This window comes from Macaca fascicularis, chromosome 1, assembly GCF_037993035.2.
Source record: "Macaca fascicularis isolate 582-1 chromosome 1, T2T-MFA8v1.1".
Classification (NCBI taxonomy): domain Eukaryota; kingdom Metazoa; phylum Chordata; class Mammalia; order Primates; family Cercopithecidae; genus Macaca; species Macaca fascicularis.
Window position 1 is genome coordinate 84,985,462 of NC_088375.1, and position 14,923 is coordinate 85,000,384.

Consider the following 14,923-nt stretch of genomic DNA (forward strand, 5'->3'; position numbering starts at 1 on the left):
TGAGAACAAAAAGGATCTAGTGCTCATTTAGTGCTGGCAAACATTTAATAAAATAATGAATTAGCCTGGTCTTAGACATTTACCTACTAAATTTTTACTCTTTTCAAAAATGATTCTTTTAAATAACAAGGCCTAAGTTAGGATTTCAGAATTAAAGATAATATATTAAAATAAAAAGTTATTTGAACAATACTCCATCCTGACTCAACTTCAGCCATAGTCAAAAGAGGGATTTTCACCTAACATTAAAGAATTAAGTAATTAGGAAAAAAGTAACAATTATCTCAAAATATTTTTGTGATGCTCCAGCAGTAGAGCTTCACTAATATGAAATATCTACTTCAGCAATTTCTAACATTCAATCCAACCTAACGTTTATTGTGAGCTTACAATACGTTGGATACTAAGCAGACTTCGCAAGGGACTGAAAGATAAACAAGACATGGAAGTTCACAGACTGGTAGAGAAGACATCATGCTAGCAACAACGTGACAAATGCTATCATTGAGATACATATAAGGTTTGGATGGGAACCTAGAGGAGAGACAGACAAGATTTTCATGGGGACCTAGATGAGGGAACTTATAGACTAGGTCTACAGGAGTTATAGAAGATTTAAGAAAAAAGTGAAAAGTTCAAGAATGAGAAACACTACCAAAAATTCAGTATTAGTGTTACAATAACTCTGGCAGATAAGTAAATAGGAACTACTATTTTTTTTTTTTTTTGAGACAGAGTCTCGATCTGTCACCCAGGTGGATGCAGTGGTGCGATCTTGGCTCACTGCAACTTCCACCTCTCGGGTTCAAGCGATTCTCCTGCCTCAGCCTCCTGAGGAGCTGGGATCACAAGTGCGTACCACCATGCCTGGCTAATTTTTGTATTTTTAGTAGTTTCACCATGTTGGCCAGGCTGGTCTTGAACTCCTGACCTAAGCGATCCACCTGCCTCGGCCTCCCAAAGTCTGGGATTACAGGTGTGAACCACCGTGCCCGGCCAGAACTATTCTTTCTTTCCATAGGAAACTGGAATGGAAGATAACTTGAACACTGTCCTATGGAGTTAATAGTAAACCAGGATTAGAAGGCCTGGAGAGTTCTAAAGAAGTTTTTCCATTATGGAGGTTAAAGTCTCAGATTCAAACCTAGTTACTTTTCCTCAGTTATTAATGGGAAGAATCTCTCTCATCCCTTCTTGCCCCCAAAACCAAACGACGAAACAATAAACAAATCAACTCCAACTCTTCCTCTAGCTATCAATTAATCTCTCCCTTCTTCCTTAATAATCATAATAACATTTATTATGTGCAGAGTATATGTAGATCCTTTTCAAAATTCTTTACATATATGAATTATTTTAATTCTCACAGAAACCCTGTAAGGTAGGAGTTATGATCCTAATTTTAAAGATGAAGGCGGATCAACTTGCCTAAGGCTATAAAACTATTAAGTGGTAGGGCCAGGATTCAAACCTCCTCAGCCAGACTTCTGAAAAATGGTATACAATCGCTGTCTGTACTTTCTAAACTTTCAATTAATTTCTAATACAGTACAATTCAGATTCCGCTTTGATCTGATATTCAGCAGGTCAGTATTTCCGGTTTGTCCTATCTGACCAGCCACCCCTGCCAAACCATCACACTGACCATTCTCCTCCTTAATATTCTCCACTCCTCTAGTTTTTCTGACAGGTACTTTCCTGAGAAACAGCATACTTCTCAACTATTGCTCTTTCTTCGCTTTTGTGGAGTCCTATTCCTTCACCCTTTCTTCAATGGAGATTCCAGGTTTCTGTCCTTGGCTCACTGCTACAACCTGTCCCTTGGGGAATCTCATCCACTTTCAACTCTGATTATTTCCAAATCTCTGTTGCCAGTTCACTCCTCTTCCTTAAACTCCTGACGCATATATTAAGTATCTGACTGTCTGCTGGACATCTCCAACTGGATGTCCCTTAGGAATCTCAAACTTAACTTGTCCAAAATGAAGCTGTCACTTTTCCCTTCTGTTAAATCTTTTAATAATTATTACATATGGGACTGCTTAAACCTAAGCTCCGTAATATGAAGTATAAAGTTGAGAAACACAGACCCTCATTCTGGCCTTTGCCAGTGTCTTCATACTCATTTCTCAATCCCTTCCTCACCCTTTTTGTTTGCCAAGCAAGGGACAATTCAAACTAAATTGAAATCTCCCTCTGCCCACAACCCCGTAACTCCCTGCTCCCTCTCCCCACAAGTTTGCTCTGCCTGTCTAGAATATAATCCTCGTATGTAGTTCTTTTATGATTTTGCTGAACATACTCATCTGTGAAGACCCAGCTCAGGCATTATTTCCTTTAGTAAGCTTTTCTGGATCCTCCTGGGTTCAATCTGAAATCTCTCTTCTTTGTATTCCCATGATATACAATCTTTATCTTTTATTACTGTATTTCCCACATGGTGTTATAGTTATCTGGTTATATATTTGTCTTTCCCATTAGACTGTCAGGGCAGGAAATATTGCATTATGCTTAAGGGCAGGAAATATTATGCTTAAGGGCAGGAAATATTGTATTATGCTTAGCATAAGCCTTTAAACTTAAAAATTCTCAATAAATATTGAATGAATCCTTCTGAACGTCCACAGTACTCATGGCATTTATTGCTAGGTATTTCTCATGGCATTTATTGCTTTCCACATTGCATAGTGCGTAACTGTATAATTATTTTTCTAATTATAAAATAAGCATTTTGAGGTCTGTTTCCACATCTGCTTTGTCTTTGTAGCCATTATGCCCAGTATATTACTACCCATGTAAAAAGTGCTAAAATGTTTAACATTAAAAAAAAAAAAAAAACTTTTTTGGCTATCTCTACTTCTAAGACTAGAGTCTGGAGTGTGCTAAAACCATGAAAAAGAGTATGAGTATCTCAAAATAAATATATTATCACTACACTAAAACAAGTTAAAATGTATCCTGAAACTATCTTTGAAAATGAAGGACAACACATTTTCTAAGCTAATATCATTTAAAGCTAATAATGATGCTATCACCACAGCAATGATTTCTTACCAAAGTGTTTACCTAGAAATTGTCTAATTTTTATGTTTTCAACAGAAAAAGTGAGTTAGAGGAAAACACACCCACACACTTTCTCCCTCATATATACCTACACACACTGTTGTTTTTTATAAACACTGAAATTGAATTCATGGCAAACACTGTAAACCAACACCTTGTCTTAATGTGCAACCAAATACCACTTTAAAACATGTATTTCATATACAGGTCTATGACTTGCCACGAAAACTTTAAGACTGAATATGAAGGTATGCACATAAGGAGAAACCAAAAGAAATAATCTCAGGAGTATATAATTTGGCTAACAATTTTTAAGGTTCAATTAATTAATCCTAGAGGTCTTATTTAATAAAATACCAAAGAAGAAATGGACTACATAATCATGTCTTTCCCTTTAGATTGTCTAAATATATTATATATGCGATAAAATATGTAATATATACAATTATATTCAACATAATATATTGCCTAAGTTGAGGAAAAAATGCATGTAACTTTCTGAAATATACAATCTTCAGGTAGGGTTGTGGTGAATATGTGGATAGAACTTGTGAAAACAAGAATTGAATGAGCAAATTTCAGGAATGCCAAAGAAGCTAGGTCTGATTTTGGTCATAGGATTAAAAATCTTTAAAATGTATTTTTAAAAATTATATTTCCTACCAATTCTCACATAGAATTGACCATCCCCCCAAGTATCGCTGAAACTATGCTGCCAAGCCTCAGATTTCTGTAACTGATTGTAACAGAATGTAAAAGAATGTAAAAGAAATGGAAGATAAAACAATGTTAAATCAAGAGATAAATTAAAGAAGTTAGAAGCCATGACTGAAATTAAATATTTTGAAGCATCTTAGTAAGATGTTATACAAGGTTAAAACCAAGTCCAGAACTCAGTCTGTCAATATTGTCAGACTACTTGCTGAATGGAAAACAATATTAGGGGGACCAGACAGTTAGGCTATAGACACTGTCTCTGTTTCTTAGTGTCTGACCTTTATATTCAGGAGCTTAATCCTTGATTTACTCTTTCATCAGTATATCAGAGCAAGACAACTCTGAAAAGCAAGTTGAGTACATTCTCATTTGCCAGGCAAATGGGCAATTTCTATTTTTGTGAACTAGGACTAAATGAACAAAGTATAGAATTCTAATTTAATCAAATTCAAAACTTACTTAGCACATATTTAATATATGACAATATGTTTCTCAAATATAAAGAGCAAGCAGCTAATTTATATGATTGTAATTAGTATTATCTATAATTTACTGAAGCCAAGCTTTTTTAGGTTCAGCTGAAAAGAAAATGAACTGAAGAGAGTATAGGAAGTTGCTACAAGCTTGGTGTGATGATCCCTGGATCTGTTACTATTGGGATGAAGGGAATAGATTGGGGAGAGAAACAGGAAAATCTAAGCAGCTGAGCTCCATTTGTTCCTCACCCTGTTTATTACCTAGAGAAAGAGGCTGGGGCTAATGTGGACTAGATAGTCCAGGATTGGGCATGTATGGTTGAAGGAAAATATGAGGGTAGAAGTGGGAATAATTTATACAGCAGAAGGGATCTTGGTATCTCTGTTCTACTGCTTTCTTAATAGGTTGAATGGAAATGCCTTTCTCAAGAGACCACTTATCAAAGTAGTCTCAATGTCTTTTAAAATTAACTCAAACCCGGCCAGGCGCGGTGGCTCACGCCTGTAATCCCAGCACTTTGGGAGGCCGGAGCGGGTGGATCACAAGGTCAGGAGATCGAGACCATCCTGGCTAACACGGTGAAACCCTGTCTCTACTAAAAATACAAAAAATTAGCTGGGCATGGTGGCGGGCGCCTGTGGTCCCAGCTACTCGGGAGGTTGAGGCAGGAGAATGGCGTGAACCTGGGAGGCGGAGTTTGTTTGCAGTGAGCCGAGATTGTGCCACTGCATTCCAGCCTGGGTGACAGAGCAAGACTACGACTCAAAATAAATAAATAAATAAATAAATAACTCAAACCCTTCTTTATGTGTCCTAAAGAATATTTTACATAACAATGTATCAGCACACTGTCCTAATCCCCAAAGATTGAGAACTTTAAAAAAGTCACTCAAAAATGGGAGAGAAACCTATCCACTCTTAAGAACAGAAGAGTGCCATAATGGTTAAAACAACTGGATTAAATATTTTCTAAGGTTTTTCTCCTTTAAAACTCTATGATTCTACATGTAGAAAAGCCCAAATGCTTACATTCCCCCAAGTTAGAGCAGCAGAGAGTGTTGAGAATATACTCTGTTCTGCCTTGTTGCCTCCTTTCATTTTCCCAAAGGGAAGGGAATGACTGGTATTACATATATTCCTTTTCTTCAAAGCTACTCTTACACATACAAGGATTGGCCAAACAATGTGACTTAAAAAGGAAAGCATCTTGCTCTGAACATCTTCCCATTGTGCCAAAAATTCCAGCATTCATTTGAATTTTAAGTTAACAGGCAAAACATGTGGAGGAAAAATTAGGGGTGGGAACATTTTAACTTAAAACTGTATTGTTTTAAATAAAGTAACTATACTTTTAAGAGGCCTGTGTGAAAGGGTAAAAATAGGAGTAAAGAAGGTAACTTTGGAGGAGGAAAGGCACCGGTGGTAAAGCTCCAACAAATCAGAGGGCAGCATGAGAACACTGGGTTCCCAGAGACAGAGGGAGAAGAATGATAATATGTTGACACCAAAGGACCTGATTCCTGCAATTTTGCTTAATACTAGCTTTATTCCCTTCTACACCTACAAGCTCCAGCTGCAATTCAAACTTTAGGTCTTCAACATAATCTCCTTTATAGCAACGAGACAGAAAACAAAAAAGAATGTCCAGGAGGATGTGTACTACTCATTAGAGACTTACTTACTGCAAAGGGCAGGCATATAAGCGTCAAGCACAATATAACTATATTTGGCACAGAGAACAACAGAGAGTTGATGTGCTCCTTAAGAATCCAAGTGTGGCCAGCTGCAGTGGCTCACACCTGTAATCCCAGCACTTTGAGAGGTTGAGGCGGGTGGATCACGAGGTCAGGAGTTTGAGACCAGCCTAGCCAACATGGTGAAACCCCACTTTTACTAAAAATACAAAAATTAGCTGGGCACAGGGGCATGCACCTGTAGTCCCAGCTACTTGGGAGGCTGAGGCAGAAGAATCGCTTGAACCCGGGACGCGGAGGCTGCAGTGAGCTGAGATTGTGTCACTGTACTCCAGCCTGGTGACAGAATGAGACTGTCTCAAAAAAAAAAAAAAAAAAAAAAAAAAAAAAAAAAAAAAAAATATCCAAGTGCCTAGCAGAAAAGGAGCTACAGAAGAACTTGAGCATTATACGAAATCTCTTGGATGCTGAACTCAAGTATGTCAAAGACTGAATACTGCTGTTCATCATTCTGGTATGACTCTGAGGATCAAATGAATGAATAGTAACTCTGGGAAGGGAGATCATAGGTACAAACTCTAAAGAGAAACATGAAGTTTGTACCATAAAATATTGGTGGTGGGTAGATGACTGAGTGACGAAGAGCTAAGAAAGTATTTAAGTGAAACTGAACTGATGGACAAGAAAAGAAGCTAAAGAGAATACAGAAAGGGAGGGAACCAGCTTATTAAGAGTAATAAGTACATTATTACTGATGGCATTACATACACTGTTTCTTTAAATCTTCAAACAACATTATGATATTAGTTCTATTATTATTACTATTTGTCTGATGAGCAAACTTAGGATGTAGAAAGGTTAATTTCTTCCAAACCATACACCTAGAAAGTTGTACAGGCAGGATTTGTGCCTACTTATGCACTTAACCAATAAATTGGGAGAATGGAGCTTAGAAAGCACATGAGTGGGAAATCATGCCTTTTAGGAGGTGGAATATAAATAAAAGATTTGGCAGCTCTTGTGAGCTCAGCTCTTTTATACTAGGAGTTTCCTTGCAGTGCAATAACATTTACTTTTATGTCTGTACTGAGCTCATGGTTGCATTAATAGAGGGTAGAGGATGAGAAAGGATATTTCTGGAGGAAAAGTAACACTGGGAAATGGCTGTGGGGTACTCAGGCATTACAGGTGGGTGGCAGCAGTGGCAGAGTGCCTGTGAGAGCAGAAACAAGCTGAGGACCTGGCTGGGGTGTGTATTCCTGAAAGATCTGCTGAGAAGACCTCATGCATTTGCCAAAATACATACTGCTCCTAGGTTTTACAACCAAATATATATATATATATTTTTTGTGTGTGTGACAGGAAAAGGGATGGAGAGGACTTTGTTAGAAATAAAAAGATTTTCTAGTGGAAAGAACAACTAAAATAATTTACTCAAACTTCCTTCCCTTTCTTTTTAAGGTGAATAGTATCTGTATGAAAATATCATATTAAGTATTTTTAATATCCTGAGCAGATTATAACATGCAATACCATTGTACATGAGGAGAGTTCTCTTTTCATCACACTATAGAATTAACCAAAGTAATTATTTGTTTTGAGAATAGCAAAACACTTATGAAAATGTGCAAACTTCAGTATAAATATTCCAAACATATTCAAAATCACTTTTTTGTTGCATAATTTTTAAACATCTAGATTAAGAAGTTCCTTTAGCACAGTATTATGCTAACTACTCTTCTGACTATAAGTATCCTAACAAAACAGAAATAATGAAACATTTAAAAATCTTCCCTGGTTTTAGAAACAGTTCTATGCACAGTATTTGCATTTGAATACATTTTATTTCCCCATTTCTCTAAAGATTAATGTTCAACAGGATAATAAATGCTTTAGGACAAGAATTACTGTGCCATTTAATGTGGAATAGAGAGAATGTTATTCCAGAAGTAAAGAGAATGAATGATACACATTTAACAGGAACTTCTAAATTATTAAATTGATAGAATTCAGGAGAGAAAGTGATAATGCAGTCAATTTATAGTGCATATAGTGCATATGTTAACTAAAATCACTTTGCACATCAGAAAAGAAATTCTTTCAGAATTAGAATTTCAGAATTTTTAATTGATTTATTTTAAAATCAGTACTCTATTATTGGCATACAATAAAACCTATTGGAGAAATTAATTAAAAGTAACTTTTTTGATTATACCATCAGAGGTTTATTTTTAACCCACATAGAAATTAAACAGTAAAGTGCTGAAAAGAAAAGTGAAAAGTAAAATAGAAATCACCAGGAAAAATAAAAATAAGCAATTATTTTTATATATACATATATATAAACCAATAAATAAGCATTCTAGTTTTAGAATTCTTACAAAGATTGAAAATACTGGGATTCTACAAGTCAAAGCATTTTTCAAAGTAAATTTTTACTTCATTATGTTTAATACTGATAAATCTTTCATTATATTTAAGATAATAAAGAAGCATATTTTGGCTCACATAAATTTTCAAATGTGGTATTTCTAAAACTGACTGCATTACTAGGCAAATTCTTCATATCAATTCACTGATCTTTTTTACTGAAGGATGCATTGGTTTGAAAATCAAAGACTTACGTCATCCAAAAAATCAATCAGTGAAGATGAGGAAGAAGAAAAGGAATCCTATTTAACGAATACAGCAGTAAAAAAAATAGAAAATATGGATGAAGCAATTTAATAAGAACAAATAATAAATCAAAAATTTTGTAAAACAATTGAAAGGCAAATGACATTAATTCAAATAAATAAATGAGAAAAGCAGTCACTATCATTGTTCTTGAGAAACTTAAGAGATTCATTAATTACTTTTTAAAGAGTGATTCTTTTTCCTTTTCCTAAAGGAACGAAACACAATTCATATACTGTGCCCAAAATGTAATAAAATGAAGCTCATGACAAATAATTAACAATCAAATTAAATGTAAGTACTTTTGAAGTAACAACTAAAAGTAAGCAATGGAATTCCTGAGGCTTGTAAATCTTCCCACTGGAATGTAAGTTCTAGTGGGAAGGACTTTGTCTATTTTGGTTACTACTGTATCTCGAGCACTTACAACAGTGCCTTGCACAAAGCTACATTATTATTTGTTGAATAAAGATATAATCACACTTAAATTTACTGAGACAAAAATATACTTGATAACAGTAAGCTGATTTTTTTAAAGCAAAGAATTTAAATACTAAGAAATGATCAAATTACATAATCACAATTTCATTACTGTATGATCTGCCTAACAGGGTCAATGTAATACCTTTTAACAAAAAGCATTTCTTACTGTATAGTTTTTAAAAGAAGAATTGATTTGAAATAAGAATCAGCAATACCTTATTGTCAGCTTTGACATTTTCTCACTTTTTATTGTGGCATTATGCTTTGGAGAATAAAAAAAATTGTCAAATTATTTCAAAAGTTGGGATTTGTTCTGCTCTTAATGTTTCTTAAGGGAAATGAAATTGCTTTTCAATCTTATAATGACTCTCATGATTAGATCTTTCTTAGATATTTTGTTAAAAAGAGGTGGGATTATAGTCTCCATAAGAAAGCAGAACATATTCCTCTGCTAATATGTTTTTGTTTATTTAAGATTCTAGGTCCTCTCATGTGAGAAGCAATAAAACGGTTTTATTGTAAGTGAATTTTAAATTGACCCCAGAGGATATTTGGCATGTTTAATACTTACTTCAAATTGATCCAGAGCATCGGAAGGCGTATTCAAAAATGCCAAGAAAGAATGCTGTGAGTCTTGGTGCTCTATACCTAGAAGACAGCAGCAACTTTTTTTAAGGCTACAACAATCAAAACTGATTTTAATGGATAACCTTCCCTGTCTGAATCTATTAAAAGCATTTCACAAACTACTGTATTTCAAACCTGATCACTATTATTAACTCGACATTTAAACAAAACTAAAATACACTAGTGTTTCCAAGAATATCACTTAACAGTTCAATTATATCAGTTTCCATGAAACGCTTATTTAATTTACTGAGTTTCTTTCTTTTTGTGTATAGTAAATAATAAAAAAAACACATTAAATCTTTTGGTAGGCTTGAGAGAATTTAAAAATAGGAGTCTGTTTATATCTGATTTTTCTAAGCTAATTTAACACCAAACAGGCTTCTGTTTTGAAATAGTCTTACCAAAGCATAGAGTAAGCACTAATACAAAAATCCTTTATAAGAAATTAATGCATTGATAAAACAAATACACTTAATTACAAAAAAGCTGTCAATCTGACTTCAGGTATTTTTTTATTGACAGGATGAAGACTCCAAACCCCAGTTTTTCTCAGATGAATTTTTAAAAATTCATACATATCTCTTGACTGTAGCATTAACTTTAAATGCACAATTTCCCAAATAATTCTTAAAACATACAAATAAAAATACCAGGTAGAAAAAAACCAGAAAACAGCCAATCCCACATTTTTTACTTCCATATGCTTAGGAATTGACATCAGCTGATTTGTGTTTTTCATATTACTATCTAATAACACATCTATTAGTATTACTATCTAAGACTATCTAATAACTGATAACATAGTTATCAGGTAAGGCAATATGTTCAGAAATTCATTCAAATATTGAAAGTGTGCCAGACACTGTTCTAGACACTTGGGGACATAACAGTAAATGAAGCATTAAAAACATCCTTGCCCTCATAATGTAAATATCACATTATATTACTGAAGTAGTAGCATACATTATGTTATACAATAAAATTTTGTTCTGCAATATTCAAAATCCAAATTTAAAAAATGTGGTAAACATGCCTTCATAATGTGATAAACTTAAGTCTCCTTCAAGTTTAGGTCTACTCTAAAAATGATACAATCAATGTCATCTGGCGTGCAAGTCATATTCTACACTAGTCTCTCTCCTATTTGCCATTGCGGCCACAAGTTGTCCATGTCTTATGTATTCTTTTTCTTTTCATCACTAAATAATGTATCTCCCTTCCAATTTTCATTAATTAAAACCTAGCTTGATTTTCATTTTGGCATGATGGCTTGTGCTCCTAATCTGAATTACTATTCACTTTTTCTGGGCTCCTTCCTTTTCTTGTTAATTAAGAAATTCAATCAACAAGAATTTATTGAGCATCAACTATCTATAAAGGTTTTTTCATGTTAGCTTCTTTATGTGATTACTCGCTGTTCTCCATCATTTTACATGCAGATGCAGAGACTCCACCAGTTTTATCTCACTGTGTTGCATGGCTGAGAAATGATGGAGAAGTACTTAGACCTAATAAAAAGCCCATTAACGAGTTCGGTATTCAGTGATGGCCGTTGTTAGAAAAATCAATTTCCAATAAATGCATATAAGATATCCCTTTATTTTAAAAAATATCTATATTTCTTTTTATTAAATCTTCACATTCTTAACATCCACATTAAGGAAAGTTTAAGAAGTTCATGTAATACAGCTATCAAGCACTCTGACTAAGCTTTAACATGAATGGAAAAATGTTCAAGTAAAGTTTTCAAGAAAATGGTAATAAATCCGGGATATCCCACAGGACAAGCAATTTAAGTGTCAAACTGGAAGAAGACATTAAAATGCCCCCCCAAATTTTCCTTATTGAATTGCTCCATTAATACTAGATTAATCTTTAGCTATTTCATACATTGTTTCCTCAACTATCCTGAAAGTGTATCCCCCCCAAATTTTTATACATCTAGGCACATAAAAAGTGCTAAGAAATACTTGTTCAAGTACCCTTACCAAGTTCTGAATGTTAACACACATTGCCATTGTCAGAGTGATAACCTCATATTATAGCATTTGAGAATATTATAAAGTACATTATAAAATAAAATTTTTTTCCAATCACAAAAATGTTATTCATGAAGTAGTCCATGGCACTGAAAAAAACATCAAATTTATGGCAAAGTGTCTTTTTCTGTTACTATGAAATCTTTAAACAATGCATATTAAGTAAAACAAAATGACTCAGAGGCCAGTCTTCCAAATGTGTGTGTACGCACATGCATCATATATACACACATGTATTCATAAATGAGTGCCAGAATTGCTTATGTCAACAATTCTCCCACCTATGCAATGAACTGATTCTTCTGTAATAAAACATATTTATAACATAATAGTAAGTCCTGAGTAAGGCAAACACACACTCCCATACCCTTTTCAGATCTAAGCTCTTCAGTGTCCTTTATCAGTTGTTCGATTTCTGAGAGCAGTTCCAAGTTCTTCTTCTCTGAATCTTTTAGTTTACTTAAATAAGGAGAAAAAAGGAAAAATGTCATTTTTATTGCTGGTTACTGAGCCATCTTGGATGTAGCCAAACTTACTTGGTTTAAGTGTCAGGCATGGTAAATTAGGGGACTGTAAATTACGGCAGGAAGAACGAATACAGCCTGCTACCTACTTTCATGTAGATTAACAGTTTTACTAGAACACAGCCAATCTCATTCATTTAAGTATTAACTATGGCTGCTTTTACACTACAATAGTAGAGATGAGAAGTTGTGATGGAGGCTAATCAAAGCCTAAAATATTTACTAAGTGAACCTTTACAGAAAACATTTGCTGACCCTGAACTAAATTATTAAATTTAAAAATGTTATAAAATCAAAGGTTTATTTTAGAATTCTGTTAGACTTTGTTAGATATTATATCATTACAGGCAACCATGAAAGTGGAGCATATACAGGAGTAAGTTTATAATTTTTCAAACTGGCTCATCTTCCTGACTTATGAACAATATGTAAACTCATTATGTCTTAGGTGTAAGGAGAAAAGATCTTACTTATTTCAAATCACAACACAGAGAATGACATTGATTAGCTCTTTACGCTGGGATCAAATTCACTTTCTCCAGGAAAAGTTTTCCCCTCCTCAATGCCACGTAAGCACATTTAAGTAAAACATACAATGTCTGCATTAGTTATAGCAAAAAGCTTATAAACCAAAAGTTTATAATCCGACAGAGGTATCATGTATCTGGCCTTTGATATGATTAAAAAGATTAACAATTGCAGTTTAAGGACTATGAATATACACCATTAAAAACTGAATTCATGGGCCTGCATTTCTTTTCAGGCTTTTGGAACTTTTGATATTCTCAGCAGTCAATGGATTTTCATATTTGTAGTTTCACTTGTGATGTGAAGTTTCTATTGTTCCTCTATGTCACGTAAACTGACTTATTTTGAACCATGTTTATAATCAATCTAATTGTGAATCATTTATGTATTCAGAGTATGATTCACTCTAGTGTTGTGACAAGAATTGAGGAAATGTGTTCATTAGCTAACTGCTTCAGAGACTGTGGGATATACTTTTTCTAAATACATAAGGAAACATGAAAAATAATAATTATACTTAGAAGATATTATACCATTGTGAAATGTGCCATCAATAGAATTTTCATTTATAAAACACCTAAAAGACCTATGGTAGAGGCCACAATTTTCAAATGATTATATTTTGTTCTCACCATACATTGTACTTTTATACAAATATAATATTCCTAAACATGAGAGAATTTTAGGTTTAATAAAATTTAAGTCAACTAAATTTTATAAATAAGAGAAAAAGTAAATAATGGATTATTATTTAATACTATTAATTCTACTTTATGGACAAGCCAGAGGAAAACAAGGCTATATTAAAACCTCATCACTATCTACAAGGTTTGAAAGCATCTATTTTCATCTATTTTTGAAAGCATCTATTTTCATAACATATTTGGCCATCATTTTTCTAAAAGAAAGCAATGGAAACTAAACATGTAACTTCTCCACAAATGACTCTGACAAACTCAGAAATTATTCTAGTGGGACTATATTATTCAATCTTACCATTCTGTTATGATATTAGATGCTTTAACTTTATTCAACTCTTCTTGGATGGCCTGTTTGGCTCTTATTTCTGCATCCAGAGCTGACTGCAACTCCAGTCTAGCTGACATATCCAGTTTCGCAAAACGACGCATTTTCCAGGGCATATCCTATGAAATAATGACTGTGTTTTTAGTTCCATCCTATTTTTAACATTTAAATTATTACAGTTAACCAGCTGTGTGTTATGTTTTTCTAAACTGGAAAAGACCCAAACTAATCGTTTTCTCATAAAAAACTCTTTAGTAGGCTCAAAGTCTAAACAAACTGATACAAGTAACTGGATTTATTATAGTGTTTTTTAAGTCTCTTTTTTCTTTTTTTCTTTTTTTTTTTTTTTGGAGACGGAGTCTCGCTCTGTAGCCCAGGCTGGAGTGCAGTGGCCGGATCTCAGCTCACTGCAAGCTCCGCCTCCCGGGTTCACGCCATTCTCTGGCCTCAGCCTCCCGAGTAGCTGGGACTACAGGCGCTGCCACCTCGCCCGGCTATTTTTTGTATTTCTTAGTAGAGACGGGGTTTCAACGTGTTAGCCAGGATGGTCTCGATCTCCTGACCTCGTGATCCGCCCATCTCGGCCTCCCAAAGTGCTGGGATTACAGGCTTGAGCCACCGCGCCCGGCCTAAGTCTCTTTTTTCTAATATGATGAGCCTCCATGCAAAATCATAGAAGCTTACTGTTGCTCGTGTACCCAAGCTGGAATTTCTTAATGCCTCCAATTCTTCAGTCATTTTAGAAGCTAAGGCCTGAAGATACCCTCGTGCATCCTTTTCATCGCTGACCCTAGAATACGTAAAGACAAAGTACAAAAGTAAAACAAAAAAGCTTCAGTGCAATATATGTTATTTTAAAGCTTCCTAAAGAAATAAGTGATAGGAAATTCAAAGATAGTCTTAAATAATTTCTTTGAAAAGGTCTACCATAGTATACTACCTGTCAGCAACTGGGAAGAGGTTTATGGAACTGTTCTTTTTATGTACATGGTAGAGCTGGTGAAGTTTACAAAAGTCCAAGTTACTCATAGCTGATAAATTAGTAAAACTTCACCCTTGAAACACA

The 14,923-nt window shown here is 34.3% G+C and overlaps 1 protein-coding gene across 42 annotated transcripts in view; it reads right to left on the bottom strand.

The window, feature by feature from the left end:
- The window catches only part of CDC42BPA (CDC42 binding protein kinase alpha), a 328,933-nt gene that overhangs the window by 76,344 nt on the left and 237,666 nt on the right, over positions 1-14,923 (bottom strand). For 20 of the 42 annotated variants that reach the window (XR_010585989.2, XR_012433742.1, XR_010585975.2 and 17 more), the window contains 5 exons: positions 14,542-14,647; positions 13,828-13,976; positions 12,147-12,238; positions 9,682-9,758; positions 8,576-8,623 (listed from right to left, as the gene is read on the bottom strand). Coding sequence is in view for 37 of the 42 variants with exons in the window: in XM_005541035.4 (XP_005541092.3) it covers positions 8,576-8,623; positions 9,682-9,758; positions 12,147-12,238; positions 13,828-13,976; positions 14,542-14,647 (472 nt within the window). In the remaining 5 variants the exon portion in view is untranslated. The remainder of the gene's footprint in view (positions 1-8,575; positions 8,624-9,681; positions 9,759-12,146; positions 12,239-13,827; positions 13,977-14,541; positions 14,648-14,923) is intronic. The other 22 variants (XM_005541041.4, XM_074037870.1, XM_005541039.4 and 19 more) reach the window with 2 other exon arrangements.